The 14,620-nt window shown below is 53.2% G+C and overlaps 1 protein-coding gene across 1 annotated transcript; it reads left to right on the forward strand.

Moving 5' to 3' along the window:
• Window positions 1–2,778: 2,778 nt before the first annotated feature.
• On the forward strand, window positions 2,779–12,032 carry LRRN4 (leucine rich repeat neuronal 4). Its single transcript, XM_038572978.1, has 5 exons — window positions 2,779–3,173; window positions 4,206–4,869; window positions 6,015–6,219; window positions 9,478–9,615; window positions 11,015–12,032. The coding sequence occupies exons 2-5, from the start codon at window positions 4,215–4,217 to the stop codon at window positions 12,030–12,032; spliced, it is 2,016 nt and encodes a 671-aa protein (XP_038428906.1). The 5' UTR covers window positions 2,779–3,173; window positions 4,206–4,214.
• Window positions 12,033–14,620: the final 2,588 nt, after the last annotated feature.

Here is a 14,620-nt window from a genome sequence, read left to right on the forward strand (position 1 = left end):
GCAGAGGACATTGACTTGCTGCGTCCTCTTCTCATTCATTTGTTGAACATTTCTCCCAAGGGATACTGAGAAAAACAAAGTGGCCCAGTTCTTAGGAAGTTGAATCCAGGGACTCCTGGGTGGCTCAGCAGTTGAGCGTCTGCCTGCCTTTGGCTCAGGGCATGAACCTGGAGTCCCAGGATCGAGTCCCAAATCAGGTTCCCTGCATGGAGCCTGCTTCTCCCTCTGCCTGTGTCTCTGCCTCTGTGTGTGTGTGTCTCTCATGGAGAAATAAATAAAATCTTAAAAAAAAAAAAAAAAAAAGAAGTTGAATCCATTCATTAAGGAGAAGCCTTGCCAGTCCACCTGATGGCAGTTAGCCTGGGTCACCTGGGAGAGAACATCAAGGGCAGGCCTGCCTGGGCAAAATCTTGAAGGGTGCTATTGCTGATGCTATAGATGCCCCCTCCTATCAGCGTTGCTCGATGCATGCTCAGGACAGGCCAGGGGTGTCAGGGAGTTAAACCACAGGAGGAAACCTCAAGCCAATGAGAAGCAGAAGCTGGTGGGTAAAACTCTCAATTCCTCACCACATCATCCTGAGGTGTGCTTCGCGGAGTCTCACGGGGTCCCAACGGGATCGAGTGACCTGCTCATTAACACAGCCGCGGTGCCTTCCCTCCCCTGTCTCACTTCCTAATCCCTCTCCATGCTCTTTAGGGTCACCTCCCAATTTGCTTATCTGTACCATGGGAATAATAGTACCTGAGGAGGACTCAATGAGATAATACATACGGCATTAGGCTCTGACTATAGTAGATGCTTGGTTTAAAAAAGGTGGTAGTGGTGACAAGCTGAGTACACCCACTGGGGCAAAGCCAACCAGCCACCTGGGCAAGACCAGTAAGCAAACTCTGCCATGAAGTATTTACCATCAGACTCCCCAACTCAAAAGCCCAACTGGGAAGCCCACCAAGGGTGTGTCTGCTTGGATTGGGCATGACAAGAGCAAACCAGACAGCCAAGCTCAGACACTGGGTCATCCTGTCCAGGCCAGGCTGTCCAGGCCGCCATTGGTGAGCTAGCCAGCAAGCAGTGAGGACAAGATATTGGCTCAAAAGGCCTGGGGCTCTGGGTAAGTACAGGGCAATGACTTCAGCTGGGTTCCTCAGCCTCCTTGCCCCACTGTTGTGCAGAAGAGCACCCAACATTGCTTCCTGGGATCCTCTTTTATTGGCTTCCATGGGGGGCCAACTTCCTCTTCAGGGTCGCTGTTTCAATAGATTTGACCCCTCTCATCTGGGGAGCCCTGCCTATACTCCTCAAACCTCTCCTGGCCTATAGAGTAGACCTGGCTGGTTTAACTCTGTGAGAAGGTTGGCAGGGAGGGGCTCTGGGGTCTGGGCCCTGGGCCCCCTGGATAGTGACTGCGTTGCCCCAGACAGGGTTGTACAGAACAGGCCTCTTCCTGCAGCCAGCTGAGGCAGATGAAGGAATGCTTCTAAGCGGCAAGGCCCCAGGCTGGCTCTTAGGCTGATATTTTGAGGCTTTTGAGAAGGCCTCAAAGGAGATCTCAGGGGACTTGCAATTATCCAATTAACACAACACACCAGTTCCAAGGCGTCCTGGAATTCCTCAGGGCTGCTCAGATAAGGACTGACAGGAGGAAAGATCCATGAAGTTCTGGTCCTTGTCTGTATACACAATGCTGGGGATGATTAATCCTCAGCCTGGGGGCGGCAGTGGGAAGGGGATGGAGGTGGGGGATGCAGATCAAAGCCTCTCAGACAAGATGACTAGTCTTGGAACTCTGGGAGAGAAGGGCACTGTCAGCTGTAAACAAAGTGTATTTAATATCATCGCTGCTCTTAGTAATGCGCATCCACCACCCCAGCCATGGGGCAGCAATGTTCTTTCTGCACTTCCGCCCCCTTTACTTATCTTCACAAGATAAACGGAGACAAATATCCACTCTGTCACCCCAGCGAAACCCATTCTTGGGGACTCCTGGATTTGGTTTTGTTGCAGGATTACTCTGCCTTTTAGTGCCTGCGGTTCTCGGTTCTCGCTTCAAAGAATGAAGAGGTGGACCAGAGGAAAGTGGCAGCAGCAAAGCAAAGTTTATCAAGCATGAGTATGAAGCTCCTGGAGAGGGAGGGAGGCCAGAGAGGGCTGACCCCGGAGTTTCTAAGTTCACCGAGTTTTGCAAGCTGTTTTGCAGAACTATCGTAAGCAATCCTGGGGTGCTGAGTCGTACCACTCAGGGCTTTGTTTACGTTATCTGTCTGCCTATTAGGTTAGTGTCTCTGTGCTGATGGTCATTTTTTGCTGACACCTGGGGGCTTAGGTCTTAACCACCCCACTCCCTGTGATAGGGACAAATGCCTTGTGCTTCATTGTCTTATTTCAGGATAGAAGTCATTTCTGCAAAGGCTGCAAAAAAAGAATGTCAATCTGGTCCTGTCTAAACTGCAAAACAGGGTGTCAGTGCTGTTTTCTTTCAGCTGTCCTGACTTGGTATTTTCTTGTGGGGGACCCCGGCCCTAACTACCGAACTGTCCAACTAACTCCTAACAGTTTGAGCCTGGCCCTGCTTCCAGACTCTTCTGAGGACCCACTCTCCTGCCAGTTTTTCCTCTAAAGTCCTGCAAGCCTTCCTATGGACAGAGGTGCCTTCCTCCTTTGGAGAAAGGGGCTTCCTCCTCATACCAGCTCATCATTCAGCCTCCAACTATCCCAGGAAGTGGGAATCACCCAGCAGGAGGTTCAGATTCCTCAGAGGTGAGAGTGCTGCCTTTGCCTCACTGCACCCACTAGCCCTCAGACTTCTCTCTGGCCAGCCAACTCCCTCCCTTTGTCAGGCCTTGGAAAGGCAGTGCAGGAAGAGGTAACAATGGTGGAGAGCAGGAAGGAGGTGCCAGGCCCAGCACCAGGGAGAAGGGAAAAAGGCAGTGAGAGCCTTGGCTAAGGACCACAAAGTCTTGGTGGGGAAGGAGGGGCTGCAGGGACTGGAGTAGCTCAGGCTCTCTCAGTAGGTGGGGCCAGGAGCAGGGGTACCTGGGAAACAGGCCTCTCTCTGGAATTCAGAGTTGCACGGCTGGCTGTCTAAGTCACCGACCTCTGGAATCCATAAGACAGGACAGAGGACTGTGAAGAGCATCCAGGGGTGCCATACTCCCGCAGAGCAGCTTAGGGTGAGTATGACATTCTCCCAGACCCGTGGCCTCCTGGCCTCAGTTTCCAGGATCCTTCCCATCACCTTGACCCTCAACTGGCAAGAGAGAAGCCTGGGTGGCTGCTCAGAAACCCGGTGGTCAGCAGAGACAGTGGGGTTGGGGAATACGACCCTGCAGAACTGGGGCCACATGGAGCAGTGACCTCAAGGCCAGGCCTGGTGGGAAGTAGCTTTGCCGCTCCCAAACCAGCCCCCGGGTTTGTGATCTACCCCTCTCCGGTTCCCCAGCTGCTCTAGAAACTCCACACCTAGGAGCCTGCAGCCACCCCCCTAGGGCAAGGTTGACCTCAGGGGTCCTGGCTGTCGTTGGAACCAGCATGAGACCAGGAAACGCTGGACTCTGGGTTCCCATGCCTCACAATTTTCTGGGGGCTCTTTTCTTCCCCAAAGGCAACCCTGAGTGCCCTCTCAAGAGGAAGTTCTGCCCTCTGAATTCATTTTAAAATATGACCTGCAAACCAGGTCAAATGCAAATGGGACTCACTTGTGGCTGAACCCTTCTAAGGGGAAAAACGGGGGCAAGTGAGTTTTGCTGGAATTGTCAAAGTCTTCTGAAAGTCCCATGCTTCTATTCCGGCAGAGCTTCTCCCGACTGAGGTCATTCACTGGCTCATTATTAATAGATGTTTCTGGAGCAGCATCTGGGCACCTGGGGAAAGTTTAGAGCAATAAGGGACACGGTCCCTTCGCTCCAGAAGCTCATGCAATGGGAACAAGGGAGGAGGTTCCTTGGAGGTTCAGGCAGGAGGGGACAGATGGAGGAGGCCTCCTGCAAGACGTCACCTGTGGATGCTAGCCCACGGCGAATGAGAGGGAAAGGCATCACTGGGAGCAGGAAGGGCAGGAGGTGCGGCAGGAGCGTCCCGCGTCCTTCGGGGAACATCCAGGGCCTGTGCACAGCCCCTCGGAGCAGGAGAGTAGAGGGGCTTACCTGCCCCTTCGGGGAGGGTTTCTGTGGGCTCACGAGGCTGCGGGGCTCTTGTCTCCCCAGCCGCTCACCATGTGGTGGGCCCCGCTGCCGCTGCTGCTGCTGCTGCTGCCCACCGCGCTGCGCCCCGGCTGGGCAGGGCCGCCCCAGGAGAGGGGCCCCCTTTTCCGGCCGACCCCGCAGGACCCCCGGGCCAGCGGGGCCGGCAACGCCACGGCCTCGGCCTGCGAGGGGCTGCCGGCCGCGGGAGCCTCGACCTTGAACCTCGCGAACCGCAGCCTGGAGCGCCTGCCCGGCTGCCTGCCGCCCGCGCTGCGCAGCCTGGACGGCAGCCGCAACCTGCTGCGCGCCCTGAGCGCCGCCGAGCTCGGCCACCTGCCGCGCCTGCGGGCGCTCACGCTGAGCCACAACCGCATCGCCGCGCTGCGCTGGGGCCCCGGCGGCCCGGCGGCGCTGCACACGCTGGACCTCAGCTACAACCGGCTCGCCGCGCTGCCGCCGTGCGCCGGGCCCGCGCTGCCCGGCCTCCGCTCGCTGGGGCTGGCCGGGAACCCGCTGCGCGCGCTGCAGCCGCGGGCCTTCGCCTGCCTCCCCGCGCTGCGCCTCCTCAACCTGTCGAGCACGGCGCTGGGCCGCGACCCCGGGGCCGGCATCGCCGACGGGGCCTTCGCGGGAGCGGGCGGCGCGCTCGAGGTCCTGGACCTCAGCGGCACGTTCCTGGAGCGCGGTGAGTTCGCAGCCGGGCTGGGAGGGCGCCCCCGGTGGGCGGGGGCGGGGGTGCGGGGGGTGCGGGGGGCCTCCCCAGAGGGTGGCGACCGGGCTCCTCGCTCGCGCTGCGGCTCGAAAATAACCCCACCTCGATTTCTGGGGCGCAGCGGGCCTTGTTCGAAGGTGGGGACTGTGATTCCTCGTCGCCGCTTTGCAGGGGAGGGGACCGAGGCACGGAACGATGAGTGTCCGGCCCGCGGTCTCGCCGCTCCAGCTCGAACCGGGCATCCGGGGTCCAGAGCCCAGCCTGAGCCTCTGCTCCTCTGCTACTACCCAGCAGAGCGCGCAAGTGCTGGCAGGAGGGGGGGGGGGGAGGCATGGCTTTGGGGCCCATTAATGAATGAATTTGGCACCAAGCATGCAGTTAGCCTGAAGCAACAGGTGCCCTGAGGATGAATTCATGGATTTTTCTACTTTGGCCCAAATTGTTTCTGTGAACGTTGAGTCTTCAAATAAGACACAGGGGGGAAGGGAGTACCACTTCCCCTGTACCTGGCACGTTTTGACTGATTCACAAGGTTGGTTTTTACTTCTTTAAAAAACACTTCGCGTGCCTATAATAACCTGTTCCACTACAGACAGAAGGAGGAGCGGGAATGGGGAACAGGGGAAGTGGTACATCCTCCATTTGTTAGGGGAGCCACAAAATTAGGTTTCTGGGCCTCATCCAGCCTTGCTTCTCCTCTGCTCCTTCCTTACCTCTCTCAAAAATGTCACCACTTTCAGTAGCCATTAGAGTGAAGCCTGGGGTAGTTCACTGTGGAGTTCAGCAAGAGGATGAGGTAGGAGAAGCCTTGGAGACCCTAACCTGGGTTTCAAGTCCTCGCTCCATCCTTTCCCAGCTGTGTGGCGCTGGGCCTGTCATTCTCCTCTCTGACTTTGGCTACCTCTGGGGCTGGAAGGAAGGACAGACTGGTCACCTCTGAGGGCTCTTCCAGCTTAAGTGGTCCATGCTCCTGAGCTTCCCAAAGCTGCTAACTGTGCCCATACTCAGCAATGGCCTTTACAACTCACCCTGTCCCTTTCATCGTTTCTGTAATGCTGTGTCAGCCTCTCGGGTGTGTGCCCTCCCGGGTAGTGGGCAGTTTCCCCTCTGTATTTCAGTGCAGTCAGGGTGGATCAAAGACCTGCAAAACCTCACATCTCTCTACCTGAGGAAGATGCCCAGGCTGAGAATCCTGGAGGGGGACATTTTCAAGATGAACCCAAACCTGCGGCAGTTGGATTGTCAAGACTCCTCAGCACTTAGCTCTGTCCACACGCACATCTTCCAAGACACTCCTTGCCTACAGGTCCTTCTACTCCAGAAGTAAGTGTTTCTAAAACACATGTGAATCACATAACTGATTTCTGCCCATTGCACCAAGCTGAACGCGTGTAAGCATTGTATAGCACTAACCAGACCTTAATTCCTCTCCCTCTGCTCCTTCGCATCCTCTCTGGATTTCTGTGCTTCCTCGTGCTTTGGGTGATATTTTGGTCGGGTACCAGATAGTACATTGGCCTAATAACTGTGCAACAAACTCTCATGCATGTAAAGTTTCCTTTAAGCCCAGGCTGAGAAACTTGCTGGGGGAAGAGGGGATGAAGCATCAGGTTCTTCTCTATTTCTGGATCCACTTGCCTCCCCCCACCTCCCCTCTGCCACCCCAGGTATTTATGCAATTCAGCCCTTTCAAGGTTTGAACATGTCTAGGGAGGAAAGGTGAGGGAGTAGAAAGGTCCTACTTGCAGCTGGGACCCAGGATCAGTCCTTTCAGGCCTGGTTGTCCAGAGTGTCACTGTATATACCTTCCTTATCAAGAGCAGCTACTGTCCTGACTTCAACAGGAGAAGCAGAATCCCTTTGCAGATGACCCCAAGCCACCTCCTTTCATGGGAGCCCGTATCTGGGCCCTGGGAAGCACCTTTGCCTCCATCATCACTTTCAGTGTAGACACTTCTTTCTTTTCTCTGCTAGCTCCAGCCACAACCAGAATATTCACTTTGAGGTTTGTCATGAGAGAAAAGGAAACAGAACATGCAAGAGCACTTAGCTCAGTGTCTGGCACATGGTGCGTGCTCTACCATTCGTGAAGATGATATGGTGGCTGTGAAGAAGGTGATGGGAATAATGGCAGCAACAGTGATGGTGGTAATGGCGTTGATGTTGGTAGTCATGGTGAATTGGTGATAGTGATGGTAATCGTGATGATGATGATGGTGGTGGTGGTGGTGATGTTGGTGAGAGTGATATCCTCTCTGGCTCTGACTCCTCTTCTGAGCTTCAGACTTGTGGATAAGGTATCAGATGAGGAGCCACAGCTCAAATCCTGACTCCATCCACTTTCACAGTCTCTGCAGACCCCAGGTTAAGAACACTTGTAACCCTGTCACTCCATTGAGGCAAGAGGTCGGTCTAAATCATAATTTGATTGAGCCTCCTGCCAAGTGAAAACCTTGCAGTGCTTCCCATGGCCTGAAGGAGAAGGTTGAACCCCTTCTGGCTCATCCTAGGCCCCTCTCCCCCCAACTCTACCACCTGTGCTCCAGCGTGGGGGAAGGAGCCACTTGCTTTCTTGTGCTCTCAAGTCTCTCCATCGGCCCTGCTGGGCCCTCTCTCCCTCTTCTCAGCCTGGCCTACTCTTGGCTCTCCTTAGCCCACCCGCCCCCTCCCCCGGGGAAGCTGTTCTAAATACCCAGTCATGTTTGGCTGCCCTAGCATAGCTAGCACCCACTGGTGAGGAGATGGCCACCTCCCTGGCTGCTCTGCCAACCCAGTGTGCCCAAAGCCCTCCAACAGTCCCCTCTGACATGCAGGAGGGAGGGGCAGTATTTCAGCAAAGAAGTGAAAAGAGGTTATTTGGGAGAGCAAATAAAACTTCTTTCACACTAGGTCTTTGTAGTTCAAATGGAGAGACATGCAACACACACCAGGATGTGAGCCAGGCCCTCCTGTAGCCCCAAGTAGGTGGTGATTCAACTTGATTTTATCACATGCAAGTTGCACAGGTGGCAGAAAGGGCCACCAGATAGGGAAAGGACTCATTTTCCTTACCTGAAAAATGAGCAGAATATTATTATGTCACTATATTGTCAGAATGATGTCAACGAGATGATGAATGTAAAGTACTGGGCAATGTTACCTGTTCAAAAATATGGTAATCCTTTCCCTCTCCCCCTTCAGGCAAAAAGAAAAATATTTCCCTGGCATGCTGAAGTACTAAGTAAACTCTCATCCTAAGATTCCACTCTAGCTCTGTGAAATCTGCTGAAAGCAAGCATGCATATATGTATATACTCATATATGTGCATTAAGAATCAATATAAATAGCACACACATGTATCTGGTGTTCCAGAGGGGACAAGTGTCAGGTCTCCATCACCCTGGAGTGTTAGAGCAGATCTGAGGAGTCGGTCCTTACTCACCTAGCACATGAGCTTCTCCCCAGAGTAGTTGAGGAAGGCAGAAGGTTCCCAGGCAGGTGGAGAAAGCCAGCCTTTAGTCAGAAGAAACCTGAAAGTCAAGTACAGCACCTGTAGCTCAAGATGAATTATAAGTATGTGTAAAAGAAGCCAGGAGACTCAAGGAATTGAGAAAGTTCAGGCCAAATGCTCTGTAAGACTCTAGGGAAGAAAGAACGGAGGATTGAGAGGGGCCCTGTCATTGCTGAGTGTGCTAGACCCTTTGCAAAATGGCCCCAGGAATTCCTCCCATCCTTGCGGACACACCCTTTGCAATGTGACTGCAGCTCCTCCCATCAAGAAGTAGAGTCTTTTCTCCACCTCTGGAACCTGGACGTGGCAATGTGACTCGCTTAGGCTAGTGAGACATTAACAAACGTGACATAAGCAAAGACTTGAAAGTGGTTGAGCACTGGAGCTTTCCCTTCCTGGCTGGTGGGGACCCCCACCACACCACCACCACCATGTACACTAGCCTGGGCTAGCCTCCTGAATGATGAGGAGTACATGGAAGGGGCCCCAGCAAACCTAGCTGAGGCTCCATAGACATGAGGCCAGCCTAGTCTTCCAGCCCCAGCTGACCTGACCCAGACCACAAGAACCACAGACTCCTAAGAACAAACATTTGTTATTTAAAACTACTAAGTTTTGGGGAAATTTCTACTCAGCCAGAGCTTAACTGATACACTTCAGTGAGGCATCTTCCACCAAAGGACTGGTGCTGAGTGCCATCAGCACTCAGTTCAACTGCCGTAGTATATATTCAAGAGTGTTCTCATTAATAAACAACTTCTTCCATCTCTTGTGACTGGTCTATAATAACAGTATCTCACTTTTATGTAGAGATTTACACTTTTAAGCAGTTTCATTATCACAGACTCTTTCTGATGTAACAAACGGGCAGGGGAGTATTGTCTCCATTTGATAGGAGGGGTGATAGTGACTGAGTTGGGCTGGTATCTTGACAGATGATAAGTGAAGTCTAAGGTCTTTAAAGAGTTTTGTCCAAAGTGGTGTCATCTAACCCCTAACAAAATGATTTTGCGGTGAAACCACCATGGCTCTCTGGGAGTAGTTTTGACTTGATTTTTAAGGCCTGACTTAATTAATTTTTGTGTTTCAGCTGCAACTTGAGTTCCTTCCCTCCTTGGAACCTGCATTCCTCCCAGGTCCTATCCATCAGCCTCTTTGGCAACCCCCTCATTTGCAGCTGTGAGTTGTCCTGGCTCCTCAGGGATGCAAAGAGGACCATCCTAAGCAGGTAATACATTTACAAAGCAGAGGACTAAGAGGCGAGCTGAGTTCTCACAGCTTATGTCTTGCTCATCTTGGGCAGGGTGGCCATCCCCCATGTAGTCACACTCAGGGCCCCCCAGTGAGGGAGGCTCTTCATTCCAGCCAGCCAGAGTGGCTCAGAGCATGGAGGAAGGAACAGACATGGCAGTTTCAAAGGGGCAAAGCCAGGAGGTGGGGCTCATCACTTCCACTCTCACCTCAGTGGCTCAATGTCAGTCAGCAGGCCACGTCCACTACAAGGGAGGCTGGGAAAGATAGTCTAGTTTTGTGCCCAGTAGGGGGAAAAATGGGCTAAGTGAACAGCTATATCCTCTCTGCCAAGATAGTTTTATCTTTGTTCTATTTTATGGACAAGTGGGTTGGGGCCCAAAGGGGGCGGTGCCTGCTTAGGGTCAAGCAGCTGTTGGATGAAGGAGGCAGGATGTGTCTTCCTTCAAAACTGTGCTCTTAACCACTGGGCCCCCCTAGTGAGTTCCCCAAGATGCAGCTGGTCTCCTGCATCATTCAGTCTAAGGCCAATGGGCTTACAGAGCTCTTGTGGACCAGGGGAAAAAGCAGTCCTTCAAAGACTTCCCATTGGGTGTTGGCCAGATGAGCTGTTTTTGCAGTGGGGAGCCATGCCCAGACTGGCCACCAGGAGAGAATGGGGGCAGCTAGGGACACCTCCGGTGACGAGAACCCTCACACCAGCTCCACAAGCAAACCTCTCCTCCTTGCAGCTCACTTCAGGAGACCCTTCCCCGCATCATGTGTGGTTGTTTTTTCACGTCCCACCCAAACCCAGCTGTGAAGTGGGGCTCCCATCCCCTTCATGTTACCTCCGAAGGACCCAGATCCTTTGCAGTGAAGGGTCTCACTCTAGTTTTAATGAAGAGGTTGAGAGTGCTGCCTCTTCACACCACTTACCACTGTTGATTTCGGCTGTATTGCTTGACCACTCTGTGCCTCTACTTCCCCATCTGTAAAATGGGATAATAGTGGCTACTTCATAGGGTCATACGGATTAAATTAGTTCATACAATACAAGCGCTCAGAAAATGTTAGCTAGTATTGAGTATTGTTACTAGTAGTCAGCCAGGAAGCAGATGGTCGGCCACCAAACGGCAGACTGCCTCGGAGAATGGGGACCACCACCCCCCGGCCTGCCCTGGGTTTGGGTTCCGCCAGCGGCTGTCCTGGGCAGCTAGTTCCTCTTGCTGAGCTTCTCTGCCCAACGGGGATGATGAGGGGCGCCTCCTCCACAGGCTGCCCCTAGGGTCAGCGAGGCGAAGGGCGGCCCGTGGGTAGCATGTGGCGCCCGCAAAGCCCAGCACCCGAGGAGCCCCGCCTCCAAGTACCTCCTAACTTGCTGGCGTCCCCTCCAGGGCAGCAGACACGGCGTGCGCACCAGCCTCGGGATCCCACGGCGTCTCCGCGGCCCCCCTCCCGCTGTCCCGGCTGCCCGCCGCCTGCCCCCGGGCCCGAAGCGCCGCCGTCCCCGAGGCCACGCGTCCCCCTGGGCCCTTCGCCCACGCGCCGCCGGCCCCGCGCGCCGCCGCCCCACGGAGCACCGCCCGCCCCGCTCGGCCTGCGGGAGCCGGACGCGGCGTCCCCGAGGCCCCGGGGCTGCCCCCCGCCTCCCGCGGCCCGCAGGCGCCCCCTCGGGCTCCCCAGCCGGGTCCCTCCGAGGGCGCCATTCCAGTCTTGCTGCTGGGCGACTCCAGCGAGGAGGAGGCGGGGGCGGGGGCGGGGGCGGGGGCGGGGGCGGGGCAGCACGGGCCGGCGGCGGCGCCTCCGCGGGACGCGCCCTGCGACTACCACCCCTGCAGGCACCTGCAGACCCCGTGCGCCGAGCTGCAGAGGCGCTGGCGGTGCCGGTGCCCCGGCCTCAGCGGGGAGGACACGGCGCCGGACCCGCCGCGGCTGCAGGCGGTCACCGAGGTCGGCGACACGTCGGCGCTCGTCCGCTGGTGCGCCCCCAACTCGGCGGTGCGCGGCTACCAGATCCGCTACTCGGCCGAGGGCGGCGCGGGGAACCGGTCGCAGTCGGTGGTGGCCGGCATCTGCGCCACGGCGCGGCAGCACGCCCTGCACGGGCTCTCGCCGGCCACCGCGTACCGCGTGTGCGTCCTGGCCGCCAACGCCGCGGGCCTGAGCCTGCCGCGGGCCTCGGGCCTGGGCCGGCCGCGGGCCTGCGCCGCCTTCACCACCAAGCCCAGCTCCGCGCTCGTCCTGGCGGGGCTGTGCGCCGCCTGCGGCCTGCTGCTCGTCGCCAGCCTGCTGCTCGCGCTGTGTCTGTGCCGCCGGCGCCGGGCCCCGCGCCCGCCGCGCCGCGCCGCGCACCTGGTGGCCTACAGAAACCCGGCCTTCCAGCCGCCGCCCGAGCCCCGGAGCCGCTCGTAGCCCGGCGCCCTGCTCCCGCCCGCCTCGCGCCGCCTGTGCGGGGGGGCTGGGGAGCTGCGGCCGGCCGAGGCCCGCGCCCCGGGGCGCACGGGGAGCCGGCCACGCGCGGGCTCGGGCGACGAACCACGGGCTCCCTGCCTCCCGCTCCTCCGGAGACCTTGGAGCTCGCACGCCCCCGGGTCGGCGACGATAGACTGGGTGTGAAAGTGGGAGGAGACGGAACGGTTCGTGCAGTTCAGCCCCTTTGGCCATTCGAGGTGACATTCTCAGGTCATTGCAGGGAAGTAGGGTCCTGGTCCCGGTCAAGCTTCCTGCAGTCTTCTGGGAGCATCTGAGAAACGCAAGGATAAGCTGTCCTTTTTGAAGTCAGTTTACTGTACTTCTCCACAGTCTAAGTGGTCAAAGAAACTATGAACTCCTTTTCTTAACAAAGCATAATAAGGTGACTTTCAGGATCTTTTTTTTTTTTTAAGAGAAGAAATGAACAAAAAAGAACCTCAAGGCTCTAGCTAGAGGCCAAAGCATTTTGCTCTCAGTTCCATCAAACAGTGCCTTCATGATTTGTATCTGAGTATGGATTATGTCTTACTACATCCTCTTTTCACTTGCATACCAACTTTAAAAAAGTGATTTTATAAAAATTATGTGGCTCCAGATTTTTAATTTTCTACATTAGCATTTATTTTACTTTTCTGTCACTATTATAACAATGATCACAAACTGGGTGGCTTAAAACAACAGAGATCTATTTTTACAGTCCAGGCAAGAAAACCACAACGGAGGGTATCCATAGGACTGGTTTCTTCTGGAGAATCTTGAGAATTATTCCATATCAGTCCTGGTTGCTGGCAATCCTTGGTGTTCCCTGGGTTGCAGATAAATCCATTCTATGCCATCATTGTCTATGGCATTCTGTGTCCAAATTTCCCTCTTTAAAAATTATTGCCCTCCATCTTTCCAGAGATATAATTGACATATAACTTTGTGTACATTTATGGTATACAGTGTAAGGACTGGATACCCCTATATATTGGGAAATGATTACAAAATACTTAGTCAACACATCCTTCAACTCACATGGTTACTTTGATGTGTGCTAAGAACTCTTAAGACCTACTTTATAAGCAAATTTCAAGTATACATTAACTATAATCATCATGCTGTCTTCTGAGGATCATTAAATCTCCCGAACCTACTCATCTCGTAACTGAAAGTTTATACCCTTTTATCACATTCATCCATTATCTTCCACCAGCATGAACCACCAATCTACTGCTGTTTCTAGGAGTTGGGTTTTGGTTTTAGATTCTATATACAAGAGGAATCAAACAGAATTTGTCCTTTTCTGCCTTATCTCACTTGATATAATGCCCTCAAGTTCCATCCCTATCATTACACATGGCAGGATTTCCATTTTAAGGTTGAGTAACATTCAGCCATAAATTTTATAAACACACACACACGTTTTATCCACTCATCCATTGACACTTGGGTTATTTCCATGTCTTTGCTATTATAAATAATGCTGTAGTGAACATAAGGGTGCAGATCTCCTCTTCAAGATGATTTCATTTTCTTCCAGTATATACCCAAAGTCAAACTTCCCTCATCTTATTAAGGCCCACCCAAATCCAATAGGACTTTATCATCCAGGGTTACTTCTGAAAAGATTCCATTTCTAATAAGGTCACATTCATAGGTACCAGGGCTTAGAACCTGAACATATCTTTTGGGGAGACACAATTCAACCCAACCAGCATTTATTTGTTTAAAAAAAAAAAAATCAAGTTTGATTCTCACATATCTTGCTTCCAAAATGTGCTGTAGCACCAAAAAAAAAAAAAAAAAAAAAAAAAAAAAAAAAAAAAAAAAAAACATGCTGCAGAAATTCAGTATATCCAGGTTTGACCTGAATAGGTATTTGAAGTTTTGAAAAGGCTTTCTAAAATTCTAAGGTGATTCCAAGTTTCATCACATATGTAACCCATGAGAACTGGATTAAGCAATCTTTTAAGATACCTACCAGCTCGTGATTAAAAATTGGAAAGCAAAAGCCAAAATTGTGACTAGCATAGACTCCAGACATGTAATCCTCTCAATGCCTTTTTTAGCTATCAGGACCGAATCCTATTTTATAAAGGAGGCACCAAAATGAAATTTGTTGTGCTTGACTCTGTATGCATGAATGTACACTCAAACATGCCTAATAGAATTCCAGTGTTTTGCAAACTAGCACAATTCATGTTTTACAACTGTCCAATATCCAAAACCCTCAAGAAACTTGTCCCATTTTTTTCTAAGGGTTGAGGTTTATTAACCAGAGCCAGATGAAGACCTTCATATTAAAGAGACTCTGGGTCCAACACATAAGTAACTCCAAACAGCATCAACACTAAACCATGAAATAAACATATGAAGTGCAAAATCCTAATTTTTCCCATAATCACTCTATCTCGAGTTCTCTCATTTTAAAACATTTTTGTGCTCCCACTTTGCTAGTGCCAAGACATGTTCAATGTGTCTCTTGGGTGGGAACTCCACCTCCAGCCTTACTCCCTCCCAAGTTATGACACTACACAGGAGGTTCC

This window comes from Canis lupus, chromosome 24 (genome assembly GCF_011100685.1).
Source record: "Canis lupus familiaris isolate Mischka breed German Shepherd chromosome 24, alternate assembly UU_Cfam_GSD_1.0, whole genome shotgun sequence".
Classification (NCBI taxonomy): Eukaryota; Metazoa; Chordata; class Mammalia; order Carnivora; family Canidae; genus Canis; species Canis lupus.

What these genes read in the sequence shown, in the direction of transcription:
- LRRN4 (XM_038572978.1), top strand. Translation starts at nt 4,215, where the DNA reads ATGTGGTGGGCCCCGCTGCCGCTGCTGCTGCTGCTGCTGCCCACCGCG. An exon ending in CGGCACGTTCCTGGAGCGCG is followed by an intron (nt 4,870 to 6,014) that starts GTGAGTTCGCAG and finishes TCTGTATTTCAG; the next exon opens with TGCAGTCAGGGTGGATCAAA. An exon ending in AAGAGGACCATCCTAAGCAG is followed by an intron (nt 9,616 to 11,014) that starts GTAATACATTTA and finishes CGTCCCCTCCAG; the next exon opens with GGCAGCAGACACGGCGTGCG.